The sequence below is a fragment of the Micropterus salmoides genome, unplaced genomic scaffold (genome assembly GCF_014851395.1).
Source record: "Micropterus salmoides isolate LMB-PRFRI ecotype aquatic unplaced genomic scaffold, ASM1485139v1 Ms_hic_scaffold_4, whole genome shotgun sequence".
NCBI lineage: Eukaryota > Metazoa > Chordata > Actinopteri > Centrarchiformes > Centrarchidae > Micropterus > Micropterus salmoides.
The window spans coordinates 8949013-8964896 of record NW_024043372.1 but is presented as its reverse complement, the minus strand read 5'-3'; the positions used below and the strand labels follow the sequence as shown (position 1 = coordinate 8964896).

Below are 15884 nucleotides of genomic sequence, written 5' to 3'. Positions count from 1 at the left end.
AGCAGGAAGCATGTTGCACACTTCTACGTACTGTAAAATTTGCATTTGAATCATTGAAGACTGAATAAAGAATTACTTTTCTGTGTTCAAATGGTAATTTGAATTTTGTATAAAAGGGACAGCCCTAGTAGATAAAGTTGCCTTTTAGTCCAGGACAGAGGGATAGTACACATGACTATATTAATAGTTTTCTATTCCTATTTATCTTTTATTTTTCCATCCTATTTTTATTCAATGTGTATTTTCTTATCTGTTGTGCTGTGTTGTATCTGGAGCTGCTGTGACAAGTGAATTTCCCCAGTGTGGGATCAATAAAGTCCATCTTAACTTATCTCTTATCTTAAAAATACCCCTAATAAAAAAATAGAGTCTTATTTGTGAACAGACGTAAAAAAACCCCAGTAAAATCAAATTTAGCTAGCTAATTGAGTAGAAACACATTAGTTTTTAAGATGCAGTATATGACATAGGCAATTTGTTGCACAACCTTAGTCCACTTGGTCTTCTGACTGCTTATTTAAGGCCTGTATAATAATTTATAATAACACTTCAACCTCATGGAGTTCATAACCACTCAAAGTCTATCATTGAAAAGCAAATACTTTAACCTCAGGAAGTAATTATCACAATGTACCATCATTGAATTAAACCTGAAACAGCCAGTCATAACATACTATATCAATTAAATACCAATCACAGTCAAGTCAAATATATTTTTTATTGCCTCAGTCAACATTTCCTCACCCAACCAATGCTCACCATAAAGACAAGGAAGAAATCTCAAGTGTATATAAAAAGAGAAGCTGGTTTTACTGAAGTGTTTTGAGAAGTTTCTATGTACATTTTGATACAGTATAGTTTTGCCTTGTTATTCAGGCTGACTGCAGGAGAAAGCTTCAAACCTGCAAACCTACAGGGTGAGCATTTGACACACAAAAGATAGTACTGTAATTATTACTTAACACACTGTAAATACAAAGACAATGAGATTTGAAAATAACCCATAATTGTTTGGTATTCACATTTAAGAGATTATTACTATCGTCATCACTCACTGAGCTGTTGTACTGTTACAGAGACATTCAATGGTAATATTTTTAGTTGGTGTTCATGCTTATTACTGATGTATGGAAATAGCTTCTCAGTGAAAGTGTGTGTGAAGGTGTGCAAGTGTGTGTTGGTATCAGGATCAAAGAATAACAGTTTTCCCCTGTTCCAGTTCAGATGAACTCGGATCCTCTGGAGATTCTTATTCACTGAGAGAACAATACGTGGATCTGATGGGGAGGCCGCTGCATATTTACCATTAAATAAGCCTATTCGCCACAATCCAGTCTTTATGTCTCCCTTCCTTTGGACAGACTTTGCTGCAACACCCAGGACCCAGCTTGTACTGTCTCCAACTTCAACATCCCAGCTGTGAGTCCCTGAGTTAAAGCCCTCAGAGCCCAGGATGGAGATGAATGAATCAAACCTCTCTGGGTTTTCAGGAAGCTTCTGTCTCTGTCCACGTCCCACGCTGGTCAGATCTCCAGACAGGATGAGTTCTGGATGAGCAGAGTTTGGATCCAGAATCACAGGAGTGTAGGAGACCACCTTCTTCATCTTGTTCCAGATGTTGAAGGTCAGGTTGCCCAGGTGTTTGGCCTCGTCTATCAGAGCTCCTGAGACCAGCTCTGGATCCTCCAGCAGGGGGCGCTGCTGGACTCTTTCCACTGCAGCCTTGTAGTTGAGCAGGAATGAGACGTCTTGAGCTCTCAGCTCATCCTCTGTGGCTCTGATTGTGTCTGAAAGAGCTGCTATCTCTCTGCTCACAGACTCAGTCTTCTCCCTGGTCACTTTACTTTTTTGCTTTTCTTCCTCCCACACAGCAGCAACCCTGGCCTCCTCTTCCTCTTGTAGAAACTGGTGAAGCTTCTTAAACTCGGCCCTAATAACCCTTTCTATGTGTCGAGTCTGGACCTTAATGTATTTTGCTGTTTGATCACAGTTTCCTTTCATTTCTTTCAAGAACTTCCATTTCTCCTGTAAGGGTTTCAGGGATTTCTGGAGCTCCTCTCTGTGATTCTGTGCAGCTTCATCGATGGGTCTGAATCTGTGGTTGTTGTGTGTTTTTGAATCTCTGCAGACGAGGCACACTGGCTGCTGATGGTCCAGACAGAAGAGTTTGAGTTTCTCAGAGTGCAGACTGCAGCGAGACTTTGACTTAGCTGAACCCCTCTGATCTCTCTCCGTTAGGAAGTTCTCACACAGGTTTCTTAATGCCAGGTTAAGTGGTGGATCACTAGGTAAAGGTCTTTCCTTACAAACCGGACACTCATTTATTAGTTTCTCTCTCCACCATCTCTGCAGACAGGCTTTACAGAAGCTGTGGCTACATGACAGGAGAACAGGGTCTTTAAAGATGTCCTGGCAGACAGGACAGGTGAGATCCCTCTCTGAACAGGAAGCCATTTTGTCCTTGAGAGAATCGAATGAAACACACCAGGCAGAACGCTAAAACAGGAAGACAGTCAGTTTCCCCTTGTTGCTGCAAGAAGTTCCCTTAGTTACTTTCACTTTGATTTGTGTTTTTTATTCCTTCCAGTTGAAGTATTCAGTATTCCAGTGCTGCATCTTGTACCTCTCCTGTCCGTTATGAAGATGGATGTTATGTCTCTCAGGGTGCATCTCCTGTGAATGAGCCATGAAGAAGATAACCTCTATTTCCTGATTGTCTCAGATGACATTAAAAGGTGGAGCTTCAATTGAAGGAGTATTTTGAGGACAATAAATGACAAATGTGAAACCATAACCCCCAATACAAACTATCACAATGCTTTGAGATCGCATCATTATACCAACATACCTTTCATGGGAAGAGCACTAAGAAAACAAGTTCTGTCTTGTAGGCTGTCTGTGTTTCTGGGTAAATGGAAAAACACATACAAAACAATCTGTCAGCTTTCCATCATCACAAGAAACAAGTCACAACAGGTAACTAGTCTTCAGCAGAGACACCAACAGTTTAATACAAAAAAATAAATAAATGAGATACCTTAACTGGAATACTGCTCTCCTCGGCTTTACAGATCTTTATAGTGAGTTTCAGCTCATCCGTTACCTGTCTGGTGCACAACTTCACTGTTCTGGTTCACTCTCACCACTCTCATAGCTTCGTATTCTGTTTTCACTTTGAGAAAAGAGTAGTTATTTATTTTGGATGTTCAACTTCCAACTACATTTATTTTCCTCTTCCCATCAGTATCTCTCAGTGACACACCTAAAGTCTGTTTTGTTTCTTGTTGAAACACGACACTAGTCTTTGTTCATTTCATCGTGGCTCCAAAACCTCAGCGTGCTTTAAGCATTTGCAAAATGTAAGCCAACGGGAGGGAGGGAAGGACGAGAGATGGATAGAACCACATGTACAAAGAATAGTGCAAATACAAATGCCGTTCAGGTAATCCATCTCTCTCAAGGGTCTTCACTAGACCACTGGTCTGTAGGCAAGATTTGGAGTTGTCCATCTTTTATTTGTAACAGAGAATTTCTACACTGCGGTGTTGTTAATTTTACTTAGTAAAAAGTAAAAGATGTGGTAACACTTATAAGGAACATACAATTTTGAATAGTAACAGGGAACAGTGAACCATTAGTTAGTGAGTAACACATAATCAAATTGGCAGGAGTAGCTAATGATTAACTATTATTAGTTAATTAAGAAATGAGTGAGGAACAAATCAGGAACGACTTGATTATTGAGGAATCATTAATAAATACTATGGAGGTAGATCAGCTAGTCTATAAAATTTGATTAAGAGTTACTCATTAAGTAGACGAATGTTTCGCTAGCAGTTTGTTTCTCATTGGTTCCTCACTTGTTCCCTGGTCAAAATGTTGTGTCCCTTATTGTAAAGTGTTACCAAAGATCTAAATACTTCTTGCTGCACCTCCCAAAACACAGCACAGGGCCAAGCTACCTACATTTGATTGATTTGAGTGATTATTTTCGTAATTTACATTAACCATAAATTAGATCTGTTTTTCTCTACGCAGCAGAAAATGTGTAAAAATGTAAAATTCATAATGTGAAACAAATGTAGTGTAGAATGACAGCTACTGTATGAGCACACAGCCCACACGGTCCTTTCGTCCTCTGTGAAGAGATCAAGACATCAATAGCCGACTCCTGCATGTGTGCTATAGTCAGTGGCCAATCAGAGCATCTTTAAGGCTTGTTTTTTGAGAAACCTTCATCTGACAATTTCCGGTTGAGGCAGATTGCCGCCCACCCTGAATCTGGGTTCTGCTTGCAGTTTCTGCCTGTTAAAATGGAGACTTTCACTGTAGCCAAGCTCTTGATCATGGTGGGAATTGTTGGGTTTCTGTAAATAATATTACAAAGACAAAGATCTGGACCTGCTATATATGAAAAGGGCAATGAGATAACTTCTGTTATGAATTGGCGTTATATAAGTAAAACTGAATTGAATGTTAGAAACTTTTGCCTGTATTTTACAAGCCAATGTTGTTTTAAGTAACTCTGAGCTCTGTACATCAAGTCAGATAAATGTCAGGTGCAACCATTTGTCCAAATCACAGAGATATCAGAGGCACGAGGGCTCGCTCTGTCTGATTTTGTCTCTATAGCTTTTTAAATGTATGCTTTGCTGACTCGCTTTGAATGCGTTCCTCCGTGTTGAAATTGTGGTCGACACTTACGACATAAATGTTACTTCATTTCAGCTCTGCATGCGATTGAATTTGCTGATGCAACCCAGTGCTGGCCCCTGTGCACACGCTCACATTGGGACAGCAATGGGACTGCAGTTTTTCGTCACAAGGAAAGCTAATTTAACCTCAAACAAGCCTAATGTTTTTGTGTATGTATGTTTTTGGGTAAACCATTTTCCTCTGCATGTGTCACGTGTCACTGCATTGTGGGTTCATGGTGTCTGATCTCTGTAGATTTGCTGCTGAGCAACCAAGAGCAGACAAACATCCTCTCTCACACACACACACACACACACACACACACACACACACACACACACACACATTTAATGCTCCTCCTTAAGGTCTGCTTTTGTTTTCAGAACATGAAACTTTGAGTGGATCATGTTTATAATACCTCTGTCAGCCTCAGTCAAAGGTAGCATACACGTCCTTTTATATAATATCCTCTTACACACATTTACATATACAACAGGAAAACATTTTTCAGGGCAGGATACTTTTTTTTCTCTCTCTATCTATGTCAAACCCCTACTATTGGTTGGCCTTTGACCAATCATCTTGCCTGTGATCACCCACTACAGTGACTGAAGGTTCAAGTGCTTTTGTCGTAAAGCGCACAGAAAGGGTTTCTTCTCTTCCTACACTTTATTTAGTCCTTATTGGGAATAAGCTAAACTGATCTCAGGTCCTGTCAGCAGCAGCAGATTCTCCTCCTCCTGCAGGTGAGAAACAAGTTGTCTTTTTGTCTGTTTTTTTCTCATGCTGAGCTGAATACCTGCTTACAGATAAACAGAGTAATTTAAATCAATAACAGTGATTTAAATAACAGGATAACAGGATCCCTGTAAGATGCCGGACATATGTAACGTTTCACATACTGTATTTTTTTGTTCAAAAATATTTCAAAATTCAGGGGCTCACCAAAGAAATATGATTCTGCCTCCGGGGGACAATAAATGTCTGTACCCAATTTCACTGCAATACACCCAACAGTTGGTGGAGACATTTGACTTTTGTTAGACTTATGTTTTCCTCTCCAGTGTTTCTGCTTAATTTGATAGTGACAGCAGAGGTAGACAAAATGGCAGGGACATGCAGCAAAGGGCCCAGGTCATGCAAAGTGGCTAACATGGGTAAAAAACTCAGCAGTGCAACATACTGTAGCTTATCATTGTGCGTGGTTATTGTTCAAAACAGGATGAGATTGGACTTGAGATTATCAGATTTAAGGGTAACAGAGCTCTGCATCAGATGCTCAGAATAATGAAAATGATGGTAACCATGAAGTCAGAAACACAAGACGTAACAACAAGTATTTCACAACATAAACCATCAATACAGAAAAGTTACAGTTATTTCCCTTGCTGCTGTACTCTTGCCCAATTCTTTATGTTGATACTGATCCAACCAGTTCTTGTTTACAGTCTGAAAGAATGAGGCACATAAGTTGTGACAGTCTGCAGGCTTGTGTTTATCCACTTTAACTCTACCCTAAAAGTTCCTGGCTGTCCATTCAGACATCACAGACTGTTTTTTATATTTACTTTGCAGTGAGAGCAAACAGGACGTCACTTGCATGAGAATCTCCAGCAGGTAGAAACAAACGGGCGCAACTATCTGACACTTTCACAGGGCTAGTCAAGGCAACACTGACATCTGATCCCATTAATGTGTTAGCTGTTATCAGCTGCATGTATGATCATCCAATTCAATGTCATTTATAGAGCGCCAATTTATAACAGACGTTATCTTATTGCACTTTTCATATGGAGCAGGTATGACCTGTTTTATGAGTTACCTGTCAAGCACCAACCAGCAATGAAGTAGTCAGAAGAAGGCAGAGAAACAAACAGTTAAACTCCATCCTCGCGTATAGATGATGTAAAAATGATTTTCATTGTTTATTAACTATTTTTTGTCGATTATTCAAGAAGAAAATCATGAAAAAGGTCCATTTCAACTTCTTAGAGCTCCAGGTGACGTCTTTACATCGCTTGCTTTGTTAAACTAACCCAAAGAAAACCAGCAAACATTCCCGTTTAAAGCTAGGACCAGAAAAAGCTTCAATAATGACATAGATTATTAAAATACATTTTCTGTCAATATTTTCAGCTGAAAGATGTTTGATGTAAAGATGTTTCTCTTATTTCATTCATCTTTGTGTTTATTATTCTACCCTTAGTAGATCTAAAAACATGCATATCCAATGATGAGGTGTAGCCATAATAAAAACATTGTAACTTCATTGTATGAAATAACTACCAATAAAATATTTGTAATATTTATATTTATACTGTTACTCAGATGTAGTTACAGTGGAAGAAGAGTAGACTATGAGGAACAAGCGAACAATTGGGTATTTTAGTGGAAAGAAGAAAAAAAAAGTGGTACTCCACTATGAAACAAAACTGAAGTTTGGGAAAATGCCTTTAATATGCTGCTAAAACTGGGGGGAAAGTAAAGTAACGAAAGTAGCTTTGGATTATTGAAGAAAATATAAAATATAAAATATATGGATTACATGACAACAGGTGTACTCATCAGCGTTGGGGTACAAGAACTTAAGCTTTGGGTTAGAAAGTTCGAAGAAAATTTGTCGTCATTTTGTGAAGCCATATGTTTTATATGTTTTTAACATTTTGCAATAACTCCAGTATTTACAACATTTTATTTCCAGTATTTACAACATTTTAATTCAATATTAGGAACCAGAAGAATTCTGTTGGTATATTGATTCACACAAAGACGTTGTTTACTGTAAATTGCAGACTGCTTTATACCAAATAGGTATAGATCAAATCATTAACAAAAGCTATTTAAAATAATATTTTATGTTGTACATACAGTTTGTAGCAGAGAAATAAATGCATACATATAAGAAAATAACAGATACTTTACTGCCGGCGGTGTGCGATCTACCTCAGAGCTGAAAAGAGGTTTGTCCTCCTTGACTGAGCAGCGAGTCAATAACATTCCTGTGGTGAGACACTAAACTGCAGCAACGTTCTTTATTTCCTCAGGCTACTGTCTTGTTGGTGATGTTGTAAACCAAAAAAGAAGGGAATTTACTCTTCCTTTTTTATTTTTTTTTATTTTAGAATTTTAATGAAAAAGTAATTATGATAATATGTTTTAATTTTGAGAATACAAACTATAATATTACATAATTTTATGTAATTATACAATATATCAGGATATTATAAGAATAAAGTTGTTGTTTTATAAGAAAAAGTAATTCAATTATGAGAATAGTCATTCATTTGGCAGAATTTTAAAAAAACGTTTTAAATGACAAGACAAATGTTTATTTATTAATAAACAGGTGAGACCAGTCTGTCAGCGTATGTATCAAAGTAAGAGATGTGGTGGATATGAAATTACCATCAATAAGCATTTTATTATAGGTTTCAGGACACTGAAGTTAAATGTATTTCACAATATTGATATTTTTTTCTTTTAACGATTTTGCTGCAGTCTCTTAATCTGTTTTCAACTTTGTTTAATTAATGAATAATTAATAATCTCATTTCTCAGTATTTACAAAACAATCTTTTTAACTAAAATATGAATAAACACCCGTCTTTCAGTTGGACATTGTGTGGATTATCACTGGTGGTGGACTATACACACACTAAAAGTAACAATACCACAGTGTAAAATACTCAATTAAAAGTTGCTTACATACACTGACTTTAAGACAATGCATTTACAGTCCCGTTTATTTACAGACTGGTTGTTAGTTATATCTGCACATCTGTTTGCTTTTTCTCAACAGAAACCTTTACTTTAGACATGAAAGGTAAATGACGGGGTCGGAGTCTAAATGGTAAACTGACAGATTGGCGCTGAAAGCTAAATTTACAGTATAGTGTTAGTACATCCTGTGTTGAGATAAAGCAGACGCCTGCAGGTAGATGGTGAGTTCTGATGGGAGGATTTGGGAGGGGGGTCTAAAGACAAGGTTAATGAACCTGTTAGAACAAGTCCTGAACATTTTCCTCAGTTGTTTTGTGTTGAAGCATTGATGTCAATAGGATTTTGTTTAGGGAGAATTTAGAAAGCAGCTAATTTATTAGACTAATAATTCAACAGTAACTTTATTGCTGTTAAAATTGACTTTTCACAATGAGGACTCAAATAGGGTTTTATTTTCTTAAATCAACATTAACAAATCCTGACCAAAACATAAACTAAAGCTTAATTAAAAATAATCTAGGCCTCCTCAAAAGGAAAACACCAAAACCATAACTAAATCAAAAACACCAAATATAGCTTATTTAAAGACATGATATCAAATGTTTTAAATGTTTCAAACCAGAGCAGCTGCTGCTAACCCATAGCTGTACACACACACACAAACACACACTTGGTTATCTGAAGTAGACACAGTAATACCACACATACCTGTGCACGTTCAGACACAAAGAGATCCATTAAACAGACACTTCCCCTGTTCTCTTTCTGTCTGTCTTGCTTTTCTTTCTCTGCAGGGACCATGAAAATAGCATCTTTTAACGTCCAGAAGTTTGGGAAAAACAAAGTCTCAGACCCAGATGTCCTCAGTGTACTGACTAAGGTAACAACATTGTTAATTTTATTTATTAGGGATTACTTGATCATCAAAATTGTTGCTAATTAACTTTCTGTCAGTCAATCAGTTACGGTTTAGAAAAATGAATGACTAAAATGGTCAAATATGTTAACAAAATAATGAATAAATAAAATGCATTAGACACTGGGAAATGAACACATCAGTGTGCCATGACCTGTTTTTAATTGTTCAAAAGTCAGATTTGATCCTCCATAACTCAGATTTTATTGACCTTATGCAGTTCAGTAACAAGGAACTTGGACTCCATCATTTTGTCTTGCCAGAAGTGGAAAAGTGTCGATATCGATATCTGCTGGTTGTGATCACCTTCCACAAATTATCTGGTTTATAATATAATGTACAGCGTGACAGAGATGGAAGAAAATGAGAGAGACGATGATAAACATCAAGTTCTTCTCCCACACACCACAGAGATCAGCAGGTCATCTTACTGTTATAATAGTCATGGTGACTGGTCAACATGTTGGTATTGTGTTTGGTATTATATGTTTAACACTATGATTTGCTCAAAGAAGTTGTCTGAGTGGCCGTTCAAAACATGTGCTAATACAATAGTTCTTATTTTCTAACATACAAAGTCTCATTTAGTTTCTTAATACTTTATTATTGAGTAATATTTCAAATTATATCATCAGTATAAAGTTTAAAAGACAAAAATATAAACGGAAAAACAAAAAAATTGGTGAGCCGCGTAAGGTCACTTCTCGCTCTCTGCCCCCCCAGGTCGTGTCTCGATATGACATCATTCTGATCCTGGAGGTGGTGGACATCAAAGGAGAGGCTGTAAAAATCTTGCTGGACGCCGTCAACAAGTGAGTGCAGGCTTTGTTTTTGTCTTTATTATTATCATTAAGAGCAGAAAGTTGGTTCCACTGCCTTTCAAAATGTATTGTAACTTAAACCAAATTAATAAAAAGAAGACTAAGGGTCTCAAGACAACAGAGGAATGTGGCTCTGTGAGGCTGTACATTGACAACATTTAGAAAATACTGATGTCACGATGGTAACCCATCCAATAGTTGTAAAGACACTTTACTCAGAAACCACAAAAGTCACCTCACTGTGGCGCCAGAGGAAAAGTTACAGGATAACCAAAATCACTAGGAATAATCACTCCTGCATAAATGTGGTGCGTGGTGTTAACATATTATGTGACATGGGAATAGCAGAGCCAATAAACACACAGTGCTTAAAAAAGATGTCTATCGTCTGTCCAGATCCAACAAGAGGCCCTACACTCTGACAATCAGCAAACGTCTGGGCCGAACGGAAAAGTACCAGGAGCAGTTCATGTTTCTGTACAGGTGAGTGTTCACCTGCAACACATTCTCACCAGTTCCCCACAAAGATGACTGAGAAGAGTTATAAAAGGAGTTTAGAGCCTGCATGTGCAGCAGTTTGTCTGTACAAGGTATCAGTGTGGAGATTCCTGTTCTTCATACGTGCTGATTTTGCTTGATTTATTGTTCAAGGCAAACTTCAAATGTTTCTATCACCTCTTGCAGACTAAAAAGAAGATGCAAAAAGTTGGTAACTTTGTCCGTTAAGAGGAACAGCAGCTGCGTATTCCTAAACTTTTAATTTTTAGTGGGACTTTTTAAGATTTCCAAAGGATTACAAAACAAAAGTGATAGATTCAGCCATATTTTTGCAAAAATGTCTAACTGTTGTTGAATCACAACATCTGGATAAAGATTTGTCATTAAGACACAAGAAATGAGTTTATTAACAATACACATTACTGGAAAAGTTTTGTCTCTTTAATATTTTGTTTGTAAGAGGCTTCGGTGAGGTTTCATTTTGTGTGAAAGACATCTTTAAAGTAAAATCGTTAATTTGTCATAGTACAATTAACTGCCGCTAGTGTTTCCAGGGGGAATTAGGGACCATCCTGATCACGTGCACCGTGCCTTCATCTGACTCAAGCAAACACGTTTTACAAGCAACATATTTAAGAGTTGTAATAATGACAGTATATAACGTTATAGCATATTTTATTTGAAAAGAAGCTTAATTAATCAAATACAATACAAAAGCGAATGTTTTAATTTACAGTTAACGAAGTAAACAAAGTGAAAACGATATTTAATTCAACATAAAACATATTGTTTTGAAGACATCGATCAAGCGTTTTAGAGCTGGAGGTGGGACGAAATTTGACAGAGGCGGCTGCTCCATAATTCAGGACCCTCATGTCTACAGATATCTCTGATCGCAGGGACAGAAACATGTCCTTCATCATTCTGAAGAATCATAATCAAGATAAAATGTATTGATTTGTGTGTGTGTGTGTGTGTAGGGAAGACATGGTTAAATTGGTGGACACCTATCAGTTTGATGACCAAAAGACTGTGGGAACAGACGTTTTTGCTAGAGACCCCTACATCCTGCGATTCAAATGCTTCAATACAGGTATGAGACATCTTGTACCCAAAAGAACACTTTGAGAGGAGCAAACACCTTCAAAAAGATATTAAAATTAGGAAAATACAACAGCACTTCTCTGTTCTCTCCTCTGTGGGTTAAGGTTAGGACTCAGCATAACAGAAAGATTTACAGGAGGGAATGACTGCAGTGTGCAGCTGTCTGAATGTTAAGTGTGTGTGTGTGTGTGTGTGTGTGTGTGTGTGTGTGTGCCCACCGCAGTGCTGGAGGACTTAGTGATGATCCCTGTTCACACCAAACCAGAGGACTCTGTGAAGGAGCTGGATGAGCTCTACGATGTCTTCATGGACGTCAAGAAGAAGTGGAAGACTGATGTAAGGACATAACATCAGTACAGCCAAATACAATCAAACGACAATCAAATACAGTGTTCCCTAAAACAAAATCAAAACAGGAAACAGAGCACGACACTGAAACACAGAATAGACAAGGCACTCAAAGACAAAAACATAACTTGACACAGACAGGCGACCAAACAAACTATGATACAGAAACAGATGGGGACAACGACAAGACAGACGGACTAAAACCAGAACGAACGACAATGGACCAGAATCAATAAAACAGAAAACAGAATGCATGTAAAATCTGAATGGCAAACTGAACTGAACCAGGACTACACACTAAGACATGGACTAAGAACTCACATGGAAAAAGAACGAATGAGACAGAACGGGTAATGACTAAACATGCAACTATATAACAAGGCTGAACAGGAACACAAGGAAACCCCCAAATCATGACACCATCCAATAGCTGTTGAGACATTTCACTTAAAAACCACAAACATCACCTCATGTTTAATAATGTTAATTAGAACAGCAAGTCATCAAAAGGATAATTCAACATTATAACAAATTAAAGTGTTTGCTGTCTTACCCAGAACCAGACATGTAGATCATTAGGGGCACACGTTTTGGAGCCTGTTGACACATGTTGCATCTCTCTGAGCCTTCAGCCACCTCTGTGCTTTAGAACATGATGATCCTGGGCGACTTCAATGCGGACAGCTCGTACGTACCCAAGAAGAAAATGAAGGGCATTCGTATCCGTAGTGACAAGAACTTCCACTGGCTGATTGGAGATGACATCGACACCACAGCAAGCAACCAAAACGACAACACTTACGACAGGTAACACACACACACACACACACACCAGTGCTGGAAAATAGAATAAATGGAACGTCCTCTTATTAAGAGAAGTTTAAATGAGCTATTATTACGATTTATCAAATCATTTAATAACACTTTTAAGTTAAAATATTATATATGTTTATGTATTCAAGTTGCCTGAGAGAAAGAGTGACAATTCATTTATACTTTTCTAACGCTTGTTTTTGTGTTTCTAAATCTGTGTTATATGGGTTTTTTTTCCCTTTGGTTTGTTTACTTTAATTGTTATTTTGAAGGTTCCATAAATTTCTTAGTTTTGTATTTTTGTATATCCATTTAAATGTTTTTGTTGTTTATGTAATGGCTGCTGCTAGACAAGTTTCCCTTTAAAGGAGAGTACAATGAATGTATCTTATAGTGCAGTGTAAACATCTCAAGCAGCCGACTTTGCTAATAGGAGTAAAATATATACTGCTTGTGTCTGTTCAGGATAGTGGTTTACGAAGATGACATGCTCCAGGCTGTAGTACCAAACTCTGCCAAACCCTTCAACTTCCAGAAGGCATTTGGACTCACTGACGAGCAGGTCTGTTGTTGTTGTCACACTTCCATTTGAACAATTATTTAATTATTGTGTGGTTCTTAAAGCCTTTGTCAGTCTTAAAGTCTGAACTGGCATTACAGAACAGGTTATAAAATCATCAAATTCAAGGAGGTTCTAACATGATATAGTACTCAGCAGATGACATGACAACTAATGTGTGAGTGGAAATGTTGGTGTACACACATTATACTTTACACAGTGTACATGTATTTAATCAAAATCGTCAGCATGAAAATGTTCAGTAACTTTCAATCTGCAAGTTGGATTTTATATATTACACGATAAGGCTGATGATGATCTATATATTTTTGTTATTGTAAACAAATCCCATAAAAAGACAAAAACCGACACCACCTGAATCCGAACTATCAATACTTTGACTCCCCTAATCCTTCTGAAGCTCTCAGGTCCAAACCCATTGGTACCACTGGTCACTGTAGTTTTAACAAATGTCACTCAAACATGAGGAAATAGTGTATTTGTTAGGGACCATTTTCAGCGGCGTATCAATACACATTAGGTGTTCTAACCATTTGCGGCATAGTTTGGATGAACAATGCAACTCTATGGCACAGAGGAATAAGAAATCAGGCTTTGGTTACACAGATTAAACATGTTAATCGGATACATTCAATGTTGGTTTTGGATCTGTTTTCAAAGGGGAGAAATATGGAATATTGCCAGATGTACAAATTTTAGTGTTCATCCTTTCTAAGTATCTATCTGAACTACATAACTTGCAATACTTCCTAAATCAGTTTTAGAGGTATTACTTGCTAACTAAATGTTAATGTTACTCTGCACACATGGAGAAGTATGTGTGTTTCGTGGTGCAGTAGTATATATAGAATTTAGAAGAGGGAAATATCTAATTATGTTCCTAATTATGCTCCTAGTCTGATTCTGTCCAACACAACTTGGTATTGACCAAGGATTATATAATCGCTCAAATTTAAAAACTGTGTATTTTACAGGCTCTGAAAGTGAGCGACCATTATCCTGTGGAGGTGGAGCTGAAGTCCAGTAAGACACAAGCAGCAACATCCGGGGCAGAAAAATGAAGCCAATGCGGACGTGCCAAAAATTGTAGCCAGCATGAGGCTGACTCCAAATTGTAGCCAGCATGAGGCTGACTCCAAAAGCGAGTCAATCTCCATTGTCCTCCATGTTAAAATGAACAACTTTACAGCAGAAATAAACATGTCGGCAGCCTGGTACAAGAATCTGTTTTGGTCTATATAACTAATTTCCCCATTCATGACATCTGTGCCGAGTGTTGAGGTGCGTGGAGTAACGTTAGGAAATAAAGTCTTGCTTGGATTTCCTTTATGAGCACAACAAACTCCTCTCTCCAACTTTGACATACGTTTCCACCATAGACTGTATAAAACAACCACTGCCATCTTCCTGAGTTCAGAGTGAGAACTGTCATTGAGTGAGACTGTTTCCAGTTAAAAACAAAGGGTGTCAGTTATTAATAAATGTAGAATGAATTTTACTTTTTTGTTAAATGATGGTTGGGTTATTTTGTCTTTAAAAACAAGTGAGAACCTCTGGGTCTGAAAAGTGAAGCTAATGTAGAAGTGCCTTAAACCTGCATTCTTTCTCTAATGGTTAAAAAAAGGTCAGATTGTTCAGAAATCTGACAAAATGAGCCTACTTCTCACTTGATGTATTACCTGCTGAGCTCATTGCCTCAATTGCTAATTTCAAGTCTTCTTCAGCATTAACAGTTCCTTTCACTGGAACTCAGGGGCCGAGCCCAACCCCTGAAAAACAACCCCACACCATAATCCCCCCTCCACCAAACTTTACACTTGACAAAATGCAGTCAGGCAAGTACCGTTCTCCTGGCAATTGCCAAACCTAGATTCGTCCATTGGATTGTCACTCCAGAGAACACATCTCCACTGCTCTAGTGTCCAGTGGTGGCGTGCTTTACACCACTGCATCCGACGCTTTGCATTGCACTTGGTGATGTAAGGCTTGGATGCAGCTGCTCGGCCATGGAAACCCAATCCATAAAGCACTCTATGCACTGTTATTGAGCTAATCTGAAGGCCACACAACGTTTAGAGGCCTGTAGCTAATGACTCTGCAGAAAGTTGATGACTTCGGTGCACTGTGCGCCTCAGCACGCTCTGACCCCGCTCTGTAATTTTATGTGGCCTACCACTTCATGGCTGAGTTTCTGTTGTTCCTATTGCTTCCACTTTGTTATAATACCACTAACAGTTGACTGTGGAGTATTTAGTAGTGAGGAAATTTCACAAATGGACTTATTGCACAGGTGGCAACCTTTCACGGTACCACGCTTGAATTCATGTCAATTCAATTCTTGGTCCACTTTGGGCCCCTTAGGACCAATTGGACATTGTTTAAACGCGAC

General features: G+C 38.0%; 2 protein-coding genes across 2 annotated transcripts; one reads left to right on the top strand and one right to left on the bottom strand.

The window, feature by feature from the left end:
• Positions 1-699: 699 nt before the first annotated feature.
• Positions 700-2783, bottom strand: LOC119885583 (nuclear factor 7, ovary-like). The gene has a single exon (XM_038695666.1). The coding sequence runs from the start codon at positions 2452-2454 to the stop codon at positions 1048-1050; it is 1407 nt and encodes a 468-aa protein (XP_038551594.1). The 5' UTR covers positions 2455-2783; the 3' UTR covers positions 700-1047.
• Positions 2784-5284: 2501 nt separating this feature from the next.
• On the top strand, positions 5285-14821 carry dnase1l4.1 (deoxyribonuclease 1 like 4, tandem duplicate 1). The gene is made up of 10 exons (XM_038695664.1): positions 5285-5441; positions 9210-9295; positions 10055-10143; positions 10549-10635; positions 11631-11743; positions 11978-12090; positions 12752-12909; positions 13381-13477; positions 14470-14578; positions 14635-14821. Exons 2-9 carry the CDS (start codon positions 9215-9217, stop codon positions 14554-14556), a joined length of 825 nt encoding a protein of 274 aa, XP_038551592.1. The 5' UTR covers positions 5285-5441; positions 9210-9214; the 3' UTR covers positions 14557-14578; positions 14635-14821.
• Positions 14822-15884: the final 1063 nt, after the last annotated feature.